Source organism: Somniosus microcephalus, chromosome 1 (genome assembly GCF_052327205.1).
Source record: "Somniosus microcephalus isolate GS21.2 chromosome 1, FLI_Smic_1.0, whole genome shotgun sequence".
NCBI classification, from domain to species: domain Eukaryota; kingdom Metazoa; phylum Chordata; class Chondrichthyes; order Squaliformes; family Somniosidae; genus Somniosus; species Somniosus microcephalus.
The window spans coordinates 462927446-462951283 of record NC_140987.1 but is presented as its reverse complement, the minus strand read 5'-3'; the positions used below and the strand labels follow the sequence as shown (position 1 = coordinate 462951283).

General features: G+C 47.9%; 1 protein-coding gene across 2 annotated transcripts in view; it reads left to right on the top strand.

Annotated features, from left to right (window-relative positions):
• Positions 1 to 23838, top strand: part of pabir2 (PABIR family member 2) — a 78443-nt gene that overhangs the window by 26003 nt on the left and 28602 nt on the right. Inside the window, exons 2-5 of one of the 2 annotated variants that reach the window (XM_086002401.1) lie at positions 6622 to 6700; positions 7729 to 7851; positions 20858 to 20901; positions 23375 to 23429. In XM_086002401.1, coding sequence (XP_085858527.1) covers positions 6622 to 6700; positions 7729 to 7851; positions 20858 to 20901; positions 23375 to 23429 — 301 coding nt within the window. The remainder of the gene's footprint in view (positions 1 to 6621; positions 6701 to 7728; positions 7852 to 20857; positions 20902 to 23374; positions 23430 to 23838) is intronic. The other variant, XM_086002408.1, reaches the window with a different exon arrangement.

Here is a 23838-nt window from a genome sequence, read left to right as displayed (position 1 = left end):
TGCCACCTTCCACACCAGTGCTTCCGACATGTCTTCCTTTTTCCTCAACCGAGGATTCCCCTCTACCATAGTTGACATGGCCCTTGACCGTGTCCATTCTATTTCCTGCACTTCTGCCCTCACCCCTGCCCCTCCCTCCCGGAACCACGATAGGGTTCCCCTTGTCCTCACCTTTTACCCCATCATCCTCTGCTATTTCTGCCACCTCCAGCATGATCCCACCACCAAACACATCTTCCCCTGCCCCTCCCCCTTTCAGCATTCCGAAGGGACCACTCCCTCTGCGACACCCTGGTTCACTCCTCAATCACCCCAACAGCCCCTCCCTCCCCACGGCACCTTCCTGTGCAGGCGCAGGAGATGTAACACCTGCCCCTATACCTCCCCCCTTCCCACTGTCCAGGGCCCCAAACACCCCTTCCAGGTGAAACAGCGATTTACTTGTACTTCTTGCAATTTAGTACACTGTATTCGCTGCTCACGATGCGGTCTCCTCTACATTGGGGAGACCAAACACAGATTGTGTGACCGCTTTGCGGAACACCTCCGTTCAGTCCGTAAGGGTGACCCCGAGCTTCCGGTCACCGGTCACGTTAATTCTCCGCTCCACTCCCACTCTGATCTCTCCGTCCTCGGCCTCTTGCACTGTTCCAACGAAGCTCAACGTAAGCTCGAGGAAACTTTCGATTAGGCACTTTACAGACTTCGGAACTCCACATCGAGTTCAACAATTTCAGACTGTAACCTCGGCCCCTATATTTTTTCTCTCTCTCACGTGGCAGCTGTTGATCATTCTGCCCTCGCCATTTACACTTCATCTAGAGTCATCTTTTGTTTCTTTACTTGTCCCATTACCATCTCCTTTTGCCTTGCACCATCATCCTTTTTGTTTTTTAATCTCTCCTGCCTTCCATCCTATCACAGACTTTACCTTTTTGTTCTTTCCTCCCCTCCTCCCTTTCACTGTCTCTGCACTTGCTTAAAAATCTGTTACTTCTCTAACTTTTTCCAGTTCTGACGAAGGGTCATCGACCTGAAACGTTAACTCTGTTTCTCTCTCCATGATGCTGCCTGACCTGCTGAGTATCTCCAGCATTTTCTGTTGTTGCCAACTTGTGCTTGTTATATGCTCTCGAAGTCACCTTCTACAAACAACTAGTTTAAGCTTGGAATGGTGCGAGTGGCTCACACTCCTCACTGCCGTGTGTGGCTGGAGGCATGAAATTCAGACCCACTGAATCCTGATCCAGAAGGTTTCTTTTTACCAGTGATACCTCAGAATGAGTTAACTGGCAGAGCTGGTTTTACTCTTGTTTGTATGTTCTTTGGGCGGGGGCGAGGGGAGGAGCTGCTGGACATTATTTTACTTTCACTAGATTACAGAATATTTACAAATCAGGAAGGCAGTTTAGCCATCTTGGTTCATCCATCCAGAATAGCCTTGAAGTCCCTTTAGTAGTAAAATCTCGAAGCACTGTTTTACACAAAGGGCAGTGGAAATCTGGAACTCTCTTCCCCCAAACGCCTGGGGGTCGATTGGAGTTTTCAAGCGATTCAGAGGGATTTGGGGGTCCTTGAACATGAATCACAGAAAGTTAACATGCAGGTACAGCAAGAAATTAGGAAGGCAAATTGTATGTTGGCTTTTATTACAAAAGGATTTGAGTACAAGAGTAAAGACGTCTTATTGCAATTATATAGGGCCCTGGTGAGACCACACCTGGAGTATTGTGTACAGTTTTGGTCTCCTTACCTAAGGAAGGATATACTTACCATAGAGGGAGTGCAACAAAGGTTCACCAGACTGGTTCCTGGGATTGGGGGGATTGTCCTATGAGGAGAGATTGAGCCGAATGGAGTTGAAGTATAGCTCAGCCATGATCAGATTGAATTGCGGAACAGGCTGGAGGGGCTGAATGGCCATCTCTTGTACCTATGTACCCCCTTTGCACCATCCAGTTGGCTGTGGAACGAGTCCAGAGTTTTAGACTTCCTGATATCTAGAGGTCCATTCCAGACATTGTCTTTGAGGGAGGAAGAACTTCCTAGTCTCGGACCTAAATTTGCCTTTTACTAGTTTGAACATGGTCCCTTGTCCTACTCTCGTAATTTAATTTGAAGTAATTTTCCCCACCGTTTCCTATCTCTCATCCCTCTCTGATATCACCTCTCGGACCTCTCCGTCCCAGGCTGCAAAGGCCAAGCTTCTTCAGTGTTCCTCATAATCAAGACACTGGAACCTAGGGGGTCAGCCTCCTCACTGCTCTGCCTCCAGCCCTTGAATCTCTCCCTTGTGTCTCAGTGACCAGAACTGGACACAGTGCTCAAGGTGGGTCTACCAGAGCTGGACACAGTGCTCAAGGTGGGTCTGACTAGAACTGGACACAGTGCTCAAGGTGGGACTGACTAGAACTGGACACAGTGCTCAAGGTGGGACTGACCAGAACTGGACACAGTGCTCAAGGTGGGTCTGACCAGAAATGGACACAGTGCTCAAGGTGGGTCTGACCAGAACTGGACACAGTGCTCAAGGTGGGACTGACCAGAACTGGACACAGTGCTCAAGGTGGGACTGACTAGAACTGGACACAGTGCTCAAGGTGGGTCTGACCAGAACTGGACACAGTGCTCAAGGTGGGACTGACCGGAACTGGACACAGTGCTCAAGGTGGGTCTGACCAGAACTGGACACAGTGCTCAAGGTGGGACTGACCGGAACTGGACACAGTGCTCAAGGTGGGACTGAGCAGAACTGGACACAGTGCTCAAGGTGGGTCTGACCAGAACTGGACACAGTGCTCAAGGTGGGACTGAGCAGAACTGGACACAGTGCTCAAGGTGGGACTGACCAGAACTGGACACAGTGCTCAAGGTGGGTCTGACCAGAACTGGACACAGTGCTCAAGGTGGGTCTGACCTGAACTGGACACAGTGCTCAAGGTGGGACTGAGCAGAACTGGACACAGTGCTCAAGGTGGGACTGACTAGAACTGGACACAGTGCTCAAGGTGGGACTGAGCAGAACTGGACACAGTGCTCAAGGTGGGACTGACTAGAACTGGACACAGTGCTCAAGGTGGGACTGACCAGAACTGGACACAGTGCTCAAGGTGGGACTGACCAGAACTGGACACAGTGATCAAGGTGGGACTGAGCAGAACTGGACACAGTGCTCAAGGTGGGACTGACCAGAACTGGACACAGTGCTCAAGGTGGGTCTGACCAGAACTGGACACAGTGCTCAAGGTGGGTCTGACCTGAACTGGACACAGTGCTCAAGGTGGGTCTGACCAGAACTGGACACAGTGCTCAAGGTGGGTCTGACCAGAACTGGACACAGTGCTCAAGGTGGGACTGAGCAGAACTGGACACAGTGCTCAAGGTGGGACTGACTAGAACTGGACACAGTGCTCCAGGTGGGTCTGACCGGAACTGGACACAGTGCTCAAGGTGGGTCTGACCAGAACTGGACACAGTGCTCGAGGTGGGTCTGACTAGAACTGGACACAGTGCTCCAGGTGGGTCTGACCGGAACTGGACACAGTGCTCAAGGTGGGTCTGACCAGAACTGGACACAGTGCTCAAGGTGGGTCTGACTAGAAGTGGACACAGTGCTCAAGGTGGGACTGACCGGAACTGGACACAGTGCTCAAGGTGGGACTGACCAGAACTGGACCCAGTGCTCAAGGTGGGTCTGACTAGAACTGGACACAGTGCTCAAGGTGGGTCTGACCAGAACTGGACACAGTGCTCAAGGTGGGTCTGACCGGAACTGGACACAGTGCTCAAGGTGGGACTGACTAGAACTGGACACAGTGCTCAAGGTGGGTCTGCCCAGAACTGGACACAGTGCTCAAGGTGGGTCTGACTAGAACTGGACACAGTGCTCAAGGTGGGACTGACCAGAACTGGACACAGTGCTCAAGGTGGGTCTGACCAGAACTGGACACAGTGCTCAAGGTGGGTCTGACTAGAACTGGACACAGTGCTCAAGGTGGGACTGACCAGAACTGGACACAGTGCTCAAGGTGGGTCTGACCAGAACTGGACACAGTGCTCAAGGTGGGTCTGACTAGAACTGGACACAGTGCTCAAGGTGGGTCTGACCAGAACTGGACACAGTGCTCAAGGTGGGTCTGACCGGAACTGGACACAGTGCTCAAGGTGGGTCTGACCAGAACTGGACACAGTGCTCAAGGTGGGTCTGACTAGAACTGGACACAGTGTTCAAGGTGGGACTGACCAGAACTGGACACAGTGCTCAAGGTGGGTCTGACCAGAACTGGACACAGTGCTCAAGGTGGGTCTGACCAGAACTGGACACAGTGCTCAAGGTGGGTCTGACTAGAACTGGACACAGTGCTCAAGGTGGGTCTGACCAGAACTGGACACAGTGCTCAAGGTGGGTCTGACCAGAACTGGACACAGTGCTCAAGGTGCGGTCTAACCAGAACTGGACACAGTGCTCAAGCTGTGGGTGAACTATAACTCTGTAAAGTTTTATGACTTTGACCTTTTTTGTATTGTTGTGTTGTGGATCTATGGCTTCACATTCTGTTGGCTCTGTTGAATGCAACTCTGCACTGTTTGGATGTGTTGGGTCTGAGGTGTTTTATCAGCAAATTAATTATTGTTTTCCGTCTTTGGGAAACTATTTAATACATACTTTGGTTCTGTCTTCACAAAGGAGGACACAAATAACCGCCCAGAGATGTCGGGGAACATAGGGTCTAATGAGAGGGTGGAACTGAAAGAAATCAGTATTTGCAGGGAAATGGTGTTAGGGAAATTGACGGGATTGAAGGCCGATAAATCCCCAGGGCCTGATAATCTACATCCTAGGGTACTTAAGGAAGCAGCCCTAGAAATAGTAGATGCATTGCTGATCACCTTCCAACATTCGACGGAATCTGGAACAGTTCCCATGGATTGGAGGGTAGCTAATGTTACCCCACTATTCAAAAAAGGTGGTAGAGAGAAGACGGGGAATTACAGACCGGTAAGCCTGACATCGGTAGTGGGGAAAATGCTAGAGTCCATTATAAAAGATGTAATAGCAGAGCACTTGGAAAACAGTGACAGGATCGGACAAAGTCAACATGGATTTACAAAAGGTAAATCGTGCTTGACTAATCTACTGGAATTTTTTGAGGATGTAACTGGTAGAATAGATAAGGGAGAACCAGTGGATGTGGTGTATTTGGACTTTCAGAAGGCTTTCGATAAGGTCCCGCATAAGAGATTAGCGTGTAAAGTTAAGGCACATGGGATTGGGGGTAAGGTACTGACTTTGATAAAGAACTGGTTGGCAGACAGGAAGCAAAGATTGGAATAAACAGGTCTTTTTCCGAGTGGCAGGCAGTGACTAGTGGGGTACCACAGGGATCGGTCCTAGGCCCCCAGCTATTCACTATATATATAAATGATCTAGACGAGGGAACTAGATATAATATCTCCAAGTTTGCAGATGAGACAAAGCTGGGTGGGCGTGTGTGCTCTGAGGAGGATGCTGAGAAACTCCAGTATGATTTGGACAGGTTGGGTGATTGGGCAGATGCAGTATAATGTGGATAAATGCGAGGTTATCCACTTTGGTGGCAAAAACAGGAAGGCAGATTATTATCTGAACAGCAATAGATTGGGAGAAGGGGAAGTGCAACGCGACCTGGGTGTCCTTGTGCACCAGTTGCTGAAGGTAAGCATGCAGGTGCAGCAGGCGGTTAAGAAGGCAAATGGTATGTTGGCCTTCGTAGCGAGAGTGTTCAAGTACAGGAACAAGGATGTCTTGCTGCAGTTGTACAGGGCCTTGGTGAGACCACACCCTGAGTATTGTGTGCAGTTTTGGTCGCCTTATCTGAGGAAGGATGTTCTTGCCATGGAGGGAGTGCAGCAATGAGTCACCAGACTGATACCTGGGATGGCAGGAATGATGTATGAGGAGAGATTGGGTCGATTGGGCTTATACTCGCTGGAGTTTAGAAGAATGAGAGGGGATCTCATTGAAACTTATAAAATTCTAACAGGACTGGACAGACTGGATGCAGGAAGGATGTTCCCGATGGCCGGGGAATCCAGCACCAGGGGTCACAGTCTAAGGATAAGGGGTAAGCCATTTAGGACAGAGATGAGGAGGAATTTCTTCACCCAGAGAGTGGTGAACCTGTGGAATTCTCTACCACAGAAGGCAGTTGAGGTCAATTCATTAAATGTATTCAAGAAGGAGTTGGATATATTTCTTAAGGCTAAAGGGATCAAGGGATATGGGGAGAAGGCAGGGACAGGGTACTGAGTTTGGATGATCAGCCATGATCTCAGTGAATGGCGGAGCAGGCTCGAGGGGCCGAATGGTCTACTCCTGCTCCTGTCTTCTATGTTTCTATGTCAGGAGTAGCCGATTAGCATTTTAACCACCTGTAGTCTCAGTGCTTTCTTTTTAAATGAGCGTGAACACACTCTGCTTTAAAAATCCAACATTTAAATGGATCTCTTCTCCAAATTCTTTCTGAGAGGGTTGCATGTCTGACGTTAATGGAAATCACAATCAGCTGATTTCTCTTTGGCTGTTCGGAGGGTTGATGCCTGATAATGGGAATCGCACTCAGCTGATTTCTCTTTTTTTAGTGACAACTCTCAGGTTTTTCAACCAGATGCCCTGCGCAATCGGAGGAACAGCACTACTGTCATGAACCGACACAGTCAGGTAAAGACAGCCTACCCCTTACATTCAGCAGGCACTTCCTGTACTTAATGCAACTGCTTTACTTCCTGTGTGTGTGTGTTAGTGTGCAATGTTTACAATTTCACGATGTTAAAACAATCCCGAAGAATTCGTGTACCTCTAACGGGGTTAAATCTAATAATCATTTGTGACTCCATTAAATTTGATGCTCAGTCCACTTGTCAATGTGGACTAATTCACTAAGCCCACCGTTACTAAGGTCAAGCCATTGAGCTCTGGGCATTTATTAGTTTAGCTAAGCCAGGCAGGGCTAACTATTGACTGCTGTCACTTGGCGGCAGAGCCAAGGAAGTTGGCACTCTTTCCCTTTTGATATGAAGATTTAAAGCATCACTTGCTTTAGTAGAATTGGGGAATGCCGTTGGTTATGGAAGAGCTCAGGGTTTCCCCTTGAACTCTCAATCCACTTGGTCCAACTCTGTGTGAGCTCCCAATAACCTCTGGTCAAATGTGTGCGAGGCCAGTACCTGTTAGGATTGTCTCGTGTTGGCCTATCCATAATATGCACACGAAGGTGAAAGTGATGAAGTGACGCATTGCATCACCGCACTGTCCAATCATTACCGTGTCCGAGACCGATGGAATAAAGTCTGTACAAGGGTCATGGGCTAAATGAGCTTGGGGGTTTCAACCCAGGTCCCAGTGGACATGAGTCAGTGGCACAGAGTGGCTGCATACAGATGGCAGGTGTGGAAATGTACTGGGGCAGCAAGAGGTGCTCTTGAGGATGAAATTCAAGCAAATCTGGGCCGAGTTCGGGAAGCTGTGCTCTGCACCAGGCCCCGTCCTGTGCCCAACCTCGAGAGTGTTTGGCAGTGGCACCGAGTACCGAACAACAGAAAGTGCTCCATTCCTCAGTGTTGACATTCCTCAGCTTAGCGTGCACAAAAATTCACCCAAAAATATCATTAAAAAATGAAATGAAGTTCTGTAAGATTTGTAATGAAGAGTTTACACTTGTTAGTGTTTCTCTTACTTTTGTTTTCTAGATTGTCCCCTCGTCACCAGTTCGTATCCCCAGCAGCAGGCTGCATCAGATCAAACAGGTAAAGCAGGTGCTCACTTCTGCTCTACTAAAGCCGAGAGATCACAGAACAGTTTCAGTACGGGGAGTAAGTGTTCAGTCACACTGCGTGTCTGGTTTCAGAGTGTGGGAGATGTTCTTGGTATATCACACTATTCATTTGCTGGGGATTTTTTGTTTAGTAAACTATTTATTATCAAGCTCTGATCTGTAAGAGAGACCCGAAATATTAAATTAATTTACAGACTAAAAGTAAAATACCCATCAGTGTGCAGTGCAAGCTGTTGTGTATTAGATCCTATAAACCATACACGCAGAGGTAGATTGCCTGATTTTATGTACCTGTTTTTGTTTTGTACAGATACACTGACCTGTAACAAATCTCCTCATTCTTCTGGGATTGAATAGCCTTGCCGCCTTAACTGAAGACAGTAAAATGTCATACTTTGAATCTTCAACAAATCCCAGTAAATAGCCCGGGGTTAGTCGATGAGCACGAGTTGATTTTATATACACAGTGGTAACTGTTGGGAGAGAAGTTTCAGAAATTAATTCCATAGAACCACCTAGTAACCGGAGACTGCAACTGCATTGTGACCATTGACATTGCAAAACCCAATGGGAAATGTTGACATAGTAATTTACAATTGTAAATGTTGATGGCAAAGTGCAACCAAAAGGTTTGTGGACGGGAAATGCAAGACTTGCGATAGATATTCAGCCCTATTCCAGCTGGTTGGAATAGTTATGTATACAAACTAGTGTTCTACTGTAAATGCAGAAATAGTCAAAAGGAAATCAGTTTAAAATAGTGTCTGACTTGATGTTCTGCTGTTGGATGTGACTGTCGGGTTTAGAAGGTGCTGTATGATATATCGTATAATGATGGGTGAGGGTGGGGCTCACCTGTAACATCCATGTTATCCTCACATTTCTCGAATCCAGTGTGGTGGATTCCTGGTGATTGTAGGAATCGAGTGCTACTTACACTGAGCCAAGCTTGGCCGTATCATGGGAGCAGAGAGCTGCAGTTAATCGCACACCGGGAAAAGCAGAACCCACACTTCTACTCACCGGCCTTTCTCCACACCGTTTAAACTTCTTTTACAAAGAGTTATTAACTTCCCTTTTGAAAGCTATGATTGCTTCTCCCACTCTGTTCTGGTCAGGCATCCCATGTTCGAAACACCCTGTGCTTAATATTCAAAGAAGTCATCTTGACCTCTCCGTTTGTTCATATGGTGATTTTAAGTTTAGGCTCTCTAGTTAACATCTCGCCAATCATGGAAATAGTTTTACAAGATTTATCGTACTGCAACCCTTCATGATTTTAAACACCATTAGCAGGTTTCCTCTTTCGATTAAAATTTTAAAAAAATTTCAGAAGTCAGCTTTGCACCAGCTGCGGTTACACTGCAATCCGTGCACAGCCCGAACGTCATGAGGTGCAGTGTGAAGGACAGTGCAGTGGTTACACTGCAATCCGTGCACAGCCCGAACGTCATGAGGTGCAGTGTGAAGGACAGTGCAGTGGTTACACTGCAATCCGTGCACAGCCCGAACGTCATGAGGTGCAGTGTGAAGGACAGTGCAGTGGTTACACTGCAATCCGTGCACAGCCCGAACGTCATGAGGTGCAGTGTGAAGGACAGTGCAGTGGTTACACTGCAATCCGTGCACAGCCCGAATGTCATGAGGTGCAGTGTGAAGGACAGTGCAGTGTCCACACAATGTGCAGTGTAAATCAGTTCTCAGGTGACTGATGAGTCCAGTGCGGGACCTACAGTCTCTGTCACAGGTGGGGCAGACAGTGGTTGAAGGGGTGGGTGGGTGGGGTGCTTGGGTTGACGTGCGCTCGGCTTCTGCTTGCTCCTGGCGAACAGACTCGAGGTGTTCGGCGGAGAGGGGATAAGGAAAGCCAACTCCAATGGTACCCTCCTCCTGACGAAATGCTTAGAACATGGCCTTGTCATAACCAACACCTTGTTCCGTCAGAGAGACAAGTACAAGGCTTCATGGCAACACCCTCACTCCAAGCACTGGCATCTGCTGGACTAAGTCATCGTCCGAGCGAGGGACCGCAAGGACGTCCGCATCACCCGTGCCATGACAGGAGATGACGACTGCTGGACAGACCACCGCCTAATCTGCTCTGTCATCTCCATCAACGTAGCCCCAAAACAGCGGCGGTAACAGAAACAATGCCGCAGGAAAATCAACGCTGGAGCACTCAAAGACCCCACTAAGAAAGCCCTATTCAGCCTGCGCCTCACAAACAACCTGACTACTCCCAGTGATTCAGAGACACAGAGTGTCCACAGCGCCTGGTCTGCACTCAAGGCCTCCATAATCAGCACCTGTGAAGAGACGCTCGGTCACTCGACCAGGAAACACCAAGACTGGCTTGACGTGAATGACCAGGAGATCCAGGAGCTAATAAGTCGCAAGCGCAAGGCATTCCTGATCTGGAAACAGCAACAGAACTCGAGAGCAAGAAAGCAGCTCTACAGACGCCTGAAGGCCGAGATCCAACAAAAACCTCACCACCTAAAGAACAGATGGTGGGTGGAGAAAGCGCAGGAGATCCAGCAGCTAGCTGACAACCATGAGGTGCGTGGATTCTTTAGCGCAGTCAAGACCACCTACGGCCCAAGCACCCAAGGTCCTACCCCACTGCGGACCAAGAACGGAGAGGCAGTCAGTGCCCACTGAAAGGAGCACTTCGAAGATCTCCTTAACCGAGACACTGTCTTCAACGCGAGTGTCCTCAACTCCATCCTGCAGCATGCTACCCACCACCATCTCAGCACAACCCCAGCCCGGCATGAGGTTGAAAAGGCCATCCGACAACTGAAGTACAACAAGGCCTCGGGCAGATGGAATCCCCGCCGAGGCACTAAAGCATGGCGGAGAAGCACTATTGGCGCGAATGCATGAACTCATTTCTCTTATTTGGAAGGAGGAGCGCATGCCAGGGGATCTGAGATGTCATAATCGTGATCATCTTCAAGAAAGGTGACAAGTCCGATTGCGGTAATTACAGAGGAGTCTCCCTGCTGTCTGCCACAGGGAAAGTCATCACAAGAATCCTCCTCAATCGCCTTCTCCCAGTGGCTGAAGAGCTCTTCTGAGTCACAATGCGGATTCTGCCCACTAAGGGGCCCAATGGACATGATCTTCACCACGCATCAACTACAAGAGAAATGCAGGGAACAGCACCAACCGCTGTACATGGCCTTCTTTGACCTCACAAAGGCCTTCGACACCATCAACCGTGAGAGATTATAGAGTGTGCTCCTCAAATTCGTCTGCCTTCAAAAGTTTGTCACCATCCTCCGCCTGCTTAACGAAGACATGCAAGCCGTGATCCTGACCAATGGATCCACCACAGACCCAATTCACGTACAGACTGGGGTCAAGCAAGGCTGTGTCATCGCACCAACGTTCTTCTCGATCTTCCTGGCTGCAGTGCTCCATCTCACCCTCGGTAAGCTCCCCGCTGGAGTGGAGCTAATTTACAGAACAAATGGGAAACTGTTCAACCTCCATCGCCTCCAGTCCAGATCCGAGGTTGTCCCATCCTCTGTCATCGAATTACAGTATGCAGACGACGCTTGCGTCTGCGCACACTCTGTGGCCGAACTCCAAACCATCGTCGACACCTTCACTGAAGCGTACGAGAGCATGGGCCTTGCGCTAAACATCCATAAGACAAAGGTCCTCTACCAACCTGCCCCCGCCACACAGTACTGCTCCGTGATTATCAAAATCCACGACAAGGCCTTGGACAACATGGACCACTTTCCATATCTCGGGAGCCTATTGTCAACATTGTTCTTTGATGTAATGTTTCCCTGACTGACCTGTTTGGACACCATTCACACCTTTGACTGCTGTGATTATCTCTCTGCCGAGGTGTGATAAATGGCAGTTGGAAAGGTTACCTGTAAACATCTGACATGGTTCTCTGACTATATAAGCTGTGTCTTTATGCATTTCTCCACTTCACCTGAAGAAGGAGCAGCGCTCCGAAAGCTTGTGATTTCAAATAAAGCTGTTGGACTATAACCTGGTGTTGTGCGACTTCTTACATATTGTCAACAAGGGCAGACGTCGATGACCAAGTCCAACACCGCCTTCAGTGTGCCAGTGCAGCCTTCGGTCGCTTGAGGAAGAGAGTGTTTGAAGGCCAGGACATCAAACCCAGCACCAAGCTCATGGTCTACAGAGCAGAAGTGATTCCCGCCCTACTGTATGCTTCAGAGACATGGACCATGTACAGCAGGCACCTCAAAGCACTGAAAAGGTACCACCAACGCTGCCTCCGCAAGATCCTGCAAATCCATTGGCAGGATAGGCGCACCAACGTCAGTGTTCTTGCTCAGGGCAACATCCCCAGCATCGAAGCTTTGACCGCGCTCGATCAGCTCCGATGGACGGATCACATCGTCCGCATTCCCGATACGAGTCTCCCAAAACAAATGCTCTACTCGGTGCTCCGACACGGCAAGAGAGCCGCAGGTGGGCAGAGGAAATGCTTCAAGGACACCCTCAAAGCCTCCTTGGAAAAAATGTAACATCCCCTCCGACACCTGGGAATCCCTGGCCCAAGACCACACACAAAGTGGAGGAGAAGCATCAGGGAAGGTGCCGAACACCAAGTCTTTTCGCCAGGAGCAAGCGGAAGCCAAGCGCAGGCAGCGCAAGGAGCGCACGTCAACCCAAGCACTCCACCCACCTGCCCTTTCAACCACCGTCTGCCCCACCTGTGACAGAGACTGTAGGTCCCGCATTGGACTCATCAGTCACCTGAGAACTCATTTTCAATGTGGAAGCAAGTCATCCTCGGTTCCGAGGGACTGTCTAAGAAGAAGAAGAAGAAGGACGGTACAGTGCAGTGTGCAGTGTAACGAGGGACTCATTCACTTCTACTTTTAAAATACTTTTTCTGCTGTACTCTTGTCCCTGCTCTTACCCCCTGGCCTGTGACGCTTTTTCCTTTTTCATCCTTTTTGTTGAAGCTCACTGAAGAAAATGAAGGCGGTGAAATCGCAGTTTTGGTTTCTGCAGCATGGCACCAGTAACCGTCCTTCCAGCCGCTTCAATTCCTGTGCGAAGGGCAGGCAGGCTGATGGCCATTATGTGTTAGAGTCATAGAGTCATAGAGTTTTACAGCACAGAAAGAGGCCCTTCGGCCCATCGTGTCTGCGCCGCCCATCCATCCCTGTCCAGTCTAATCCCATTTTCCAGCATTTGGTCCATAGCCTTGTATGCAATGGCATTTCAAGTGCTCATCCAAATGCTTCTTGAATGTTGTGAGGGTTCCTGCCTCCACCACCCTTTCAGGCAGTGAGTTCCACATTCCAACCACCCTCTGGGTGAAAAAGTTCCTCCTCAAATCCCCTCTAAATCTCCTGCCCCTTACCCTGAATCTATGCCCCCTTGTTATTGACCCCCCCCACTAAGGGGAAAAGTTCCTCTTTATCTACCCTATCTATGCCCCTCATTATTTTGTACACCTCAATCAGGTCCCCCCTCAGCCTTCTCTGCTCCAAGGAAAACAACTCCAGCCTGTCCAGCCTCTCTTCATAGCTGAGGCGCTCCATCCCAGGTAACATCCTGGTGAATCTTCTCTGCACCCTCTCCAAAGCAATCACATCCTTCCTATAGTGAGGCGACCAGAACTGCACACAGTACTCCAGCTGTGGCCTCACCAGCGTTTTGTACAGCTCCATCATAACCTCCCTGCTCTTATATTCTATGCCTCGGCTAATGAAGGCAAGTATCCCATATGCCTTTTTAACCACCTTATCTACCTGCTCCGCTGCCTTCAGGGATCTATGTACATGTACACCAAGGTCCCTCTGACCCTCTGTACTTCCTAGGATCCTACCACTCATTGTGTATTCCCTTGCCTTATTTGTCCGTCCAAAATGCATCACCTCGCACTTTTCAGGGTTAAATTCCATTTGCCACTTTTCCGCCCATCTGACCAACCCGTTTATATCGTCCTGTAGCCGGAGGCTTTCCTCCTCGCAATTTACCACCCCACCAATTTTCGTGTCATCTGCGAACTTACTGATCATACCTTTTACATTTTCATCCAAATCATTTATGTAGATCACAAACAATAAGGGACCCAGCACCGATCCCTGAGGTACCCCACTGGACACAGGCTTCCAGTCACAAAAGCAACCTTCGACCATCACCCTCTGCCTCCTGCCACTCAGCCAGTTTAGGATCCAACGCGCCAAGGCACCCTGGATCCCATGGGCTCTTACCTTCTTGACCAGTCTCCTATGCGGGACTTTGTCAAAAGCTTTACTGAAGTCCATGTAAACCACATCCACAGCATTTCCCTCATCCACCCCACTAGTCACCCCCTCGAAAAATTCGATCAGATTTGTTAGACATGATTTACCCTTGACAAAGCCATGCTGACTATCCCCGATTAATCCTTGCCTCTCCAAGTGGAGATTAATTTTGTCCCTCAGAATTTTTTCCAATAATTTCCCCACCACAGATGTTAGACTCACTGGCCTGTAATTCCCTGGTTTATCCCTGCTACCCTTCTTGAATAATGGTACTACGTTAGCTGTTCTCCAGTCCTCTGGTACATCCCCTGTGGCCAGAGAGGTTCTGAAAATTAGTGTCAGAGCCCCTGCAATCTCCTCCCTTGCCTCCCACAGCAGCCTGGGATACATCTCGTCCGGGCCTGGGGATTTATCCACTTTTTGGCCCGCTAAAACCGCTAGCACCTCCTCCCTCTCGATGCTAATATGTTCAAGTATGTCACAGTCCCCTTGCCCGATTTCTATGTCTGCATCGTCTTTCTCCATAGTGAACACAGATGCAAAAAATTCATTTAAAACCCCGCCTACATCCTCTGGCTCTACACACATTGCCACTTTGGTCCCTAATGGGCCCTACCCTTTCCCTGGTTATCCTCTTGCCCTTAATATACTTATAAAACATCTTAGGATTTTCCTTTATTTTGCTCGCCAGTGTTATTTCATGGCCCCTCCTCGCCCTCCTAATTTCTTTTTTAAGTATGCCCCTGCACTTTTTATACTCCTCTAGGGCTTCTTCTGTCTTTAGTCTTTTGTAACTGCCAAAAGCCCCCCTTTTATTTCTAATGCATTTTTGTATATCCCTTGTCATCCAAGGTTCCCTTTGCTTGTTGGTCCCACCCTTGACCTTTACAGGAACATGTTGGCGTTGTACTCTCTCTATTTCCCTTCTGAAAGTCTCCCACTGTTTTGATGTGGATTTTCCTATAAGCAGCTGCTCCCAGTCCACTTTGGCCAGATCCTGCCTTATCATATTAAAATCGGCCTTCCCCCAATTTAGAACCCTTATTTCCGGGCCGTCTTTGTCTTTTTCCATGACCACCTTAAATCTCACCGAATTATGGTCACTGTCGCCAAAATGCTCTCCTACTGACACTTCCACCACTTGCCCGGCTACATTCCCCAGAATTAGGTCCAGTACCGCCCCCTCTCTTGTAGGACTTTCTACATGTTGGCTCAAAAAGCTCTCCTGGATGCACTTTAAGAATTCTGCACCCTCTAAGCCTTTCACACTCTGACTGTCCCAATTTATATTGGGGAAGTTGAAATCCCCCACTATTATTACCCTATTATTTTTGCACTTCTCTGAGATTTGCCTACATATCTGTTCCTCTATCTCCCCCTGACTGTTTGGGGGCCTATAGTACACTCCCAGCAAAGTGCTTGCCCCCTTTTTGTTTTTAAGTTCTACCCATATGGCCTCATTAGAGGAACCCGCTAATATATCATCCCTCCTTACAGCAGTAATTGACTCCTTAATTAGTATTGCAACACCCCCTCCCCTTTTACACCCCCCTCTGTCTCGCCTGAAGATTCTATACCCCGGAATATTGAGCTGCCAGTCCTGACCCTCCCTCAACCATGTCTCCGTGATAGCAACAATATCGTACTCCCATGTGTTCAACAACAACTTCAGTTCATCCACCTTATTTGCAAGACTCCTTGCATTAAAATAAATGCCTTCCAGCCCTGCCATATTCTCTTTTGCCTTCACATATTTGCTCTGCCTTCCCAGCTGACTTGTTTTTCCCTCTGTATTTGGCCGTAAATCACCCCCTACTATAGCTCCACTCTGTACCCCAACCCCCTGCCAAGTTAGTTTAAACCCTCCCCAGCAGTGCTAGCAAACCTCCCCGCAAGGATATTGGTTCCCCCCATTGTTCGCAGTGGTGGGAAAGCAGAATCAGAAGTTGTATCTGGTGCATTGCACTCACCATAAAGTATGTTTTGTTTGTTTGTGATGTTTATGATGGCACACGATTGAGAGATTTTTGTTGGGTAAGGGCATCAAGGAAGGTGGAGCAGAGGCAGGTGAATGGAGCTGAGCTACAGATCAGCCATGATCTGTTAGAATGGCAGAACAGGCTTGAGGGGCTGAATGGCCTCCAAGTTCCAAAGCTTGCACAGTAATTAAATCCCTCATTCAGTGGATTCTATTAATTAACAGCTAGCGTGTCTTGGGTCATTTATCCCAACATGAAGGGAAACGCAATTCATTTATTCAAGGAATGGGTTTATTATTTGAGTGATCCCCTGGTGTTGTCCAGGTTTGGAGTGTTTCCGAGACTGTTCCAGGTCTGTGGTCTCGCATTTCTCTCACGCGGACAGAGAAAGGGCAGTGTGTGGATTTGGGAATTGATGGACTGGTATTTTCAAATTCTGACGGTATTCGAAGGCTGTGTGGCCTCTCCTGCTGTCGTAGGCCGAGGAATTAGATATTTGAAGACATGTGGGGGGCCGGGGGGGGGGGGGGGGGGGAGACACGGGGGTGGAGGGCGATGTGTTGTACACCCGCAACTCGGCGGAAGTCGGGAAAATGATCTGCTAACTGGGAGTGTGTCTGGAGTTGTTACTCTATCGTCCTGGAGTCAAAGAGCAATAATTAACACTATGCATTGTCCAATTAAGGCTGAATTGCAGAGTGTTTTATTTAATTTGTCAGCATAGTTTTGTTATTTTATAATGTTCCAATCACTGGCATGAATCATTGTGCATTTTTAAGGGAAGAGTAGACACACATAGAATCATAGAGTTATACAGCACAGAAAGAGGCCCTTCGGCCCATTGTGTCCGCGCCGGCCATCAAGCCCCGTCTATTCTAATCCCATTTTCCAGCATTTGGTCCGTAGCCTTGTATGCTATGGTGTTTCAAGTGCTCATCTAAATGCTTCTTGAATGTTGTGAGGGTTCCTGCCTCCACCACCCTTTCAGGCAGTGAGTTCCAGATTCCAACCACCCTCTGGGTGAAAAAGTTTTTCCTCAAATCCCCTCTAAACCTCCTGCCCCTTACCTTGAAACTATGCCCCCTGGTTATTGACCCCTCTACTAAGGGGAAAAGTTCCTTTCTATCTACCCTATCTATGCCCCTCATAATTTTGTACACCTCAATCAGGTCCCCCCTCAGCCTTCTCTGCTCTAAGGAAAACAACCCCAGCCTGTCCAGTCTCTCCTCATAGCTGAAGCGCTCCAGCCCAGGTATCATCCTGGTGAATCTCCTCTGCACCCTCTCCAATGCAATCACATCCTTCCTATAGTGTGGCGACCAGAACTGCACACAGTATTGCAGCTGTGGCCTAACTAGCGTTTTGTACAGCTCCATCATAACCTCCCTGCTCTTATATTCTATACCTTATCTACCTATCCTGCTGACTTCAGGGATCTATGTACATGCACACCAAGGTCCCTCTGATTCTCTGTCCTTCCTAGGGTCCTACCATTCATTGTGTATTCCCTTGCCTTGTTAGTCCTCCCAAAATGCATCACCTCACACTTTTCAGGGTTAAATTCCATTTGCCACTGTTCTGCCCATCTAACCAACCCATCTATATCGTCCTGTAGCCTGAGGCTTCCCTCCTCGCTATTTACCACTCCACCAATTTTCGTGTCATCTGCGAACTTACTGATCATACCTCCTACATTCATATCTAAATCGTTAATGTACACTACAAACAGCAAAGGATCCAGCACTGATCCCTGTGGTGCCCCACTGGACACAGGCTTCCAGTCACAAAAACAACCTTCAACCATCACCCTCTGCCTCCTGCCACTAAGCCAATTTTGGATCCAATGTGCCAAATTTCTCTGGATCCCATGGGCTCTTACCTTCTTGACCAGTCTCCCATATGGGACTTTGTCAAAATCCTTACTGAAGTCCATGTAGACTACAGCAACTGCACTACCCTCATCCACACACCTAGTCTCCCCCTCTCAAAATTCAATCAAATTGGTTAGACATGATCTCCCCCTGACACAGCATGCTGACTGTCTTTGATTTAATCCTTGCCTCTCCAAGTGGAGACTAATTCTGTCCCTCAGAATTGTTTCCAATAATTCCCTGGTTTATCCCTACTACCCTTCTTGAATAATGGTACTATGTTAGCTGTCCTCCAGTCCTCTGGCACATCCCTTGTGGCCAGAGAGGTTCTGAAAATTTGTGTCAGAGCCCCTGCAATCTTCTCCCTTGCCTCACACAGCAGCCTGGGATACATCTCGTCAGGGCCTGGGGATTTATCCACTTTTAAGCCCGCTAAAACCGCTAGTACCTCCTCCCTCTCGATACTAATTTCTTCAAGTATATCACAATCCCCCTGCCCAATTTCTATGCCTACATCATCCTTCTCCATAGTGAACACAGATGCAAAATATTCATTTAAAACCCCACCTACATCTTCCGACTCTACACACAGATTGTCACTTTGATCCCTAATGGGCCCTACTCTTTCCCTAGTTATCCTCTTGCCCTTAATATACTTATAAAACACCTTGGGATTGTCCTTTATTTTGTCCACCAGTGTTTTTTCATGGCCCCACTTCGCTCTCCTAATTTCTTTTTAAGTATGTTTGAAGCAGAGGCAGATTCAGGGCTGTGTGGAGAGGGGGACAGTGGGATTAGAAATGGATGTCTCTAGCAAAGAGCTAGTACTGACACAATGGGCTGAATGGCCTCCTTCTGTGCTGTAACATTTTTGATATTTTTCCAACTTTGACACTAGACAGCACTTGTTTAGAATGATCTTGCAGATGGCAAGAAAGAAAGACTTGCATTTATATAGTGCCTTTACCGACCACCGGACGTCCCAAAGCGCTTTATAGCCAATGAAGTACTTTTGAAGTGCAGTCACTGTTGTAATGTGGCAACCAATTTGTGCACAGCAAGCTCCCACAAACAGCAATGTGATAATGACCAGATAACCTGTTTTAGTGATGTTGATTGAGGGATAAATATTAACATGGAAACATAGGAACATAGAAGATAGGAGCAGGAGTAGGCCATTCGGCCCTTCTAGCCTGCGCTGCCGTTTAATGAGATCATGGCTGACCATCCAAATTCAGTACCCTGTCCCTGCCTTCTCCCCATATCCCTTGATCCCCCTAGCCTTAAGAAATATATCCAACTCCTTCTTGAATATATTTAATGAATTGGCCTCTACTGCCTTCTGTGGTGGAGAATTCCACAGGTTCACCACTCTCTGGGTGAAGAAATTCCTCCTCATTTCTGTCCTAAATGGCTTACCCCTTATCCTTAGACTGTGACCCCTGGTTCTGGACTCCCCGACCATCGGGAACATCCTTCCTGCATCTAGTCTGTCCAGTCCTGTCAGAATTTTATAAGTTTCAATGAGATCCCCTCTCATTCTTCTAAATTCCAAATCGACCCAATCTCTCCCCATACGTCATTCCTGCCATCCCAGGTATCAGCCTGGTGAATCTTCGCTGCACTCCCTCCATGGCAAGAACGTCCTTCCTCAGGTAAGGCGACCAAAACTGCACACACTACTCAAGATGTGGTCTCACCAAGGCCCTGTACAACTGCAGCAAGACATCCTTGTTCCTGTACCCAAAGCCTCTCGCTACGAAGGCCAACATACCATTTACCTTCTTAACCGCCTGCTGCACCTGCATGCTTACCTTCAGCGACTGGTGCACAAGGACACCCAGGTCTCGTTGCACTTTCCCTTCTCCCAATCTATTGCCGTTCAGATAATAATCTGCCTTCCTGTTTTTGACACCAGGATAACCTCGCATTTATCCATGTTATATTGCATCTGCCATGCTTCTGCCCAATCACCCAACCTGTCCAAATCATCCTGGAGTTTCTCGGCATCCTCCTCGCAGCACACACGCCCACCCAGCTTTGTGTCGTCTGCAAATTTGGAGATATTACATCTAGCTCCCTCGTCTAGATCATCATTAATATATATTGTCCAGGACACCAGGGATAACTCCACTACGCTTCTTAGAAATAGTGCCATGGAATCTTTTACGTCCACCTGAGAGAGCAGACGGGACCTCAGTTCAATGTCTCATCTGAAAGACGACACCTCCGACAGTGCAGCACTCCCTCAGTACGGAGTGTCAGCCTAGATTTTTGTGTTCAAATCTCTGGAGTAGGTCTTGAACCCACAGCCTTCTGACTCGGGCGAGGGTGCGGCCAACTGAGCCACGGCTGACCCTTTGAATGTGGCGAGAAGGTCGCAGTCTCCTGGTATTGATCTGCCTCTCGCTGCCTGTTACTGGGGGTTATCAGCTGCTGCGATCTGCAGCTCCCAATGACCCCAGTTTATATAAAACCAATGGATTTCCTGTGGCATTGTTCGTGGTCAGTGACAGGATCTGTTGTTGAAGAACAGGAGCGTTGCACCATGTGATACACAGTGTATTATTCTGCTGCTGAGATGCAGGTGTCTCTAACCTGTCACGTCCCTTCAAGGTTGCAAAGTTCAATTGCTGTGCTTCCCTGAGGTCAGTTAGAGACTAATTGCACAGATTTTTGTAGGCATTTAGAGGTTGGAACAAACCAGCAGGACTGACTCGGGCTTGGTGAAGTTTGTTCACGTGACATTGCGAAGCCTGAAGTGCGCTGGGTGCGTAACGAACCTGCAGACTCTACCGTACAAGATGGCTCCCCCATTAGAGAGAGTTGGGTCACACTTCTGCCCCGTGCACGCCTGTTATTATCTCTGTGGTTGCAAATATATCAAAATAGACTCACATTCTCGTGGCACTTGTTTTTGTTTTAAATAGGAAGAAGGAATGGATCTCATGAATCGAGAGACGGCTCACGAGAGGTAAGATTGGAGCAAGGCATTACATCTTTATTTAGGTTTAAAGTCGGAATCTTTGGGTACCACTAGTTGGTTTGCTTAGGCAACTGTATGTTTTTCACCTCTGGATATTCGAGCTAGTTTCTGTATTTTCCAGAAGATTTTAATCATTTAGAGTATCTGTTGCTGAAAGGTGTTTTAGTAATGTCACCTATTGCCCGGTCTCGAGGATGGATGAGCTACAGAATTTGTTCATCCCAGTTTGGCATAAAAATAAAACAAAAAAGGTGACTCAACCGTGGCTAACAAGGGAAATTAGGGATAGCATAAGATCCAAGGAGAGGACATACAAATTGGCCAGAAAAAGCAATAATCCTGAGGATTGGGAGCAGTTTAGGATTCAACAAAGGAGGACAAAGGGATTAATTAAGAAAGGGAAAATAGAATATGAGAGTAAGCTTGCAGGGAACATAAAAACTGACTGTAAAAGCTTTTATAGATATGTAAAGAGAAAAAGATTGGTGAAGTCAAGCGTAGGTCCCTTGCAGTCAGAATCGGGGGAATTTATAATGGGGAACAAAGAAATGGCAGACCAACTAAATACATATTTTGGTTCTGTCTTCACAAAGGAGCACACAAATAACCTCCCAGAAATACCGCGGAACATAGGGTCTGATGAAAGGGTGGAACTGAAAGAAATCAGTATTTGTAGGGAAATGGTGTTAGGAAAATTGATGGGACTGAAGGCCGATAAATCCCCAGGGCCTGATAATCTACATCCCAGGGTACTTAAGGAAGTGGCCCTAGAAATAGTAGATGCATTGCTGGTCATCTTCCAGAACTTGATAGACTCTGGAACAGTACCCATGGATTAGAGGGTAGCTAATGTTACCCCACTATTCAAAAAAGGTGGCAGAGAAAAAGCGGGGAATTATAGACCGGTAAACCTGACATCGGTAATGGGGAAAATGCTAGAGTCCATTATAAAAGATGTAATAGCAGAGCACTTGGAAAGCAGTGACAGGATCGTACAAAGTCAACATGGATTTACAAAAGGTAAATCATGCTTGACTAATCTACTGGAATTTTTTGAGGATGTAACTGGTAAAATAGATAAGGGAGAACCAGTGGATGTGGTGTATTTGGACTTTCAGAAGGCTTTCGATAAGGCCCCGCATAAGAGATTATTGTGCAAAATTAAGGCACATGGGATTGGGGGCAAGGTATTGACTTGGATAGAGAACTGGTTGGCGGACAAAAAGCAAAGAGTTGGAATAAACGGGTCGTTTTCCGAGTGGCAGGCAGTGACTAGTGGGGTACCGCAAGGATCGGTCCTAGGACCCCAGCTGTTCACAATATATATTAATGATCTGGACGAGGGAATTGGATGTAATATCTCCAAATTTGCAGACGCCACAAAGCTGGGTGGGAGGGTATGCTGTGAGGAGGATGTCGTGAAACTCCAGTACGATTTGGACAGGTTGGGCGATTGGGCAGAAACATGGCAAATGCACTATAATGTGGATAAATGTGAGGTTATCCACTTTGGTGGCAAAAACAGGAAGGCAGATTATTATTTGAATGGCAATAGATTGGGAGAAGGGGAAGTGCAAAGAGACCTGGGTGTCCTTGTGCACCAGTCGCTGAAGGTAAGCATGCAGGTGCAGCAGGCGGTTAAGAAGGCAAATGGTATGTTGGCCTTCGTAGCGAGAGGGTTTGAGTACAGGAACAAGGATGTCTTGCTGCAGTTGTATAGGGCCTTGGTGAGACCGCACCTTGAGTATTGTGTGCAGTTTTGGTCACCTTACCTGAGGAAGGATGTTCTTGCCATGGAGGGAGTGCAGCGAAGATTCACCAGGCTGATACCTGGGATGGCAGGAATGACGTATGAGGAGAGATTGTGTCAATTGGGCTTATACTCACTGGAGTTTAGAAGATTGCGAGGGGATCTCATCAAAACCTATAAAATTCTGTCAGGTCTGGACAGACTAGATGCAGGAAGGATGTTTCTGATGGCCGGGGAGTCCAGAACCAGGGGTCACAGTCCAAGGATAAGGGGTAAGCCATTTAGGACTGAAATGAGGAGGAATTTCTTCACCCAGAGAGTGGTGAACTTGTGGAATTCTCTGCCACAGAGGGCGGTGGAGGCCAGTTCATTAAATATATTCAAGAAAGAGTTGGATATATTTCTTAAGGCTAAAGGGATCAAGGGGTATGGGGAGAAAGCAGGGACAGGGTACTGAATTTGGATGATCAGCCATGATCGCATTGAATGGCGGAGCAGGCTCGAGGGGCCGAATGGCCGACTCCTGCTCCTATCTTCTATGTTTCTATGTTTTCTATGCTCTTACTCACTTCGCTCTCACTCTGTTCTAGATTTTCAAACTGCTGCCGAGTCTCGCTCTGGTTGTTGCTGCCTCTTGTATTGTATACGGTTTAGATGAATTAGAGGGGAGGGGAGCAAAACACCACTGAATTGTCTTTGTTTTGTAAACAGGGGAGTACAGGCAGCGATGCAGATGAGCGTTTCATGGGAGGAAAGCTTGAACCTGGTGAGTGAGCCGTGTACCAGTGGGTGAACTGTCCTGAGTCATACAGCTCTTGTAGGTGGCTGTAACTACAGCTACATCCTGGGGGAGTGATGTGCTCCTCGAGAGAGTCAGCCATTTGTCGACGCTTTAAATAACAGATTTTTTTTGATTGTTCCTCTTCTGTACCTGTTAGTTGTCAGAGGCTGTGAGATCTCCCGACGTGATCAGATGAGGCAGGAAGAATGCTTAAAGCACTTCTTACTGGAATCCCTTGGAATAAATTGGCTAGTGTCCAGGCCACGCAATTTCATCATGGATACAGCTTTGTGAGCAGTGTCAGATTAACATGACTCACCGGCTCCAAAGGAATTTAAACCAAGCAGATGCATGGGAACTGGGTCACCCATTGAGACAGGTTTGGTGTACAGTC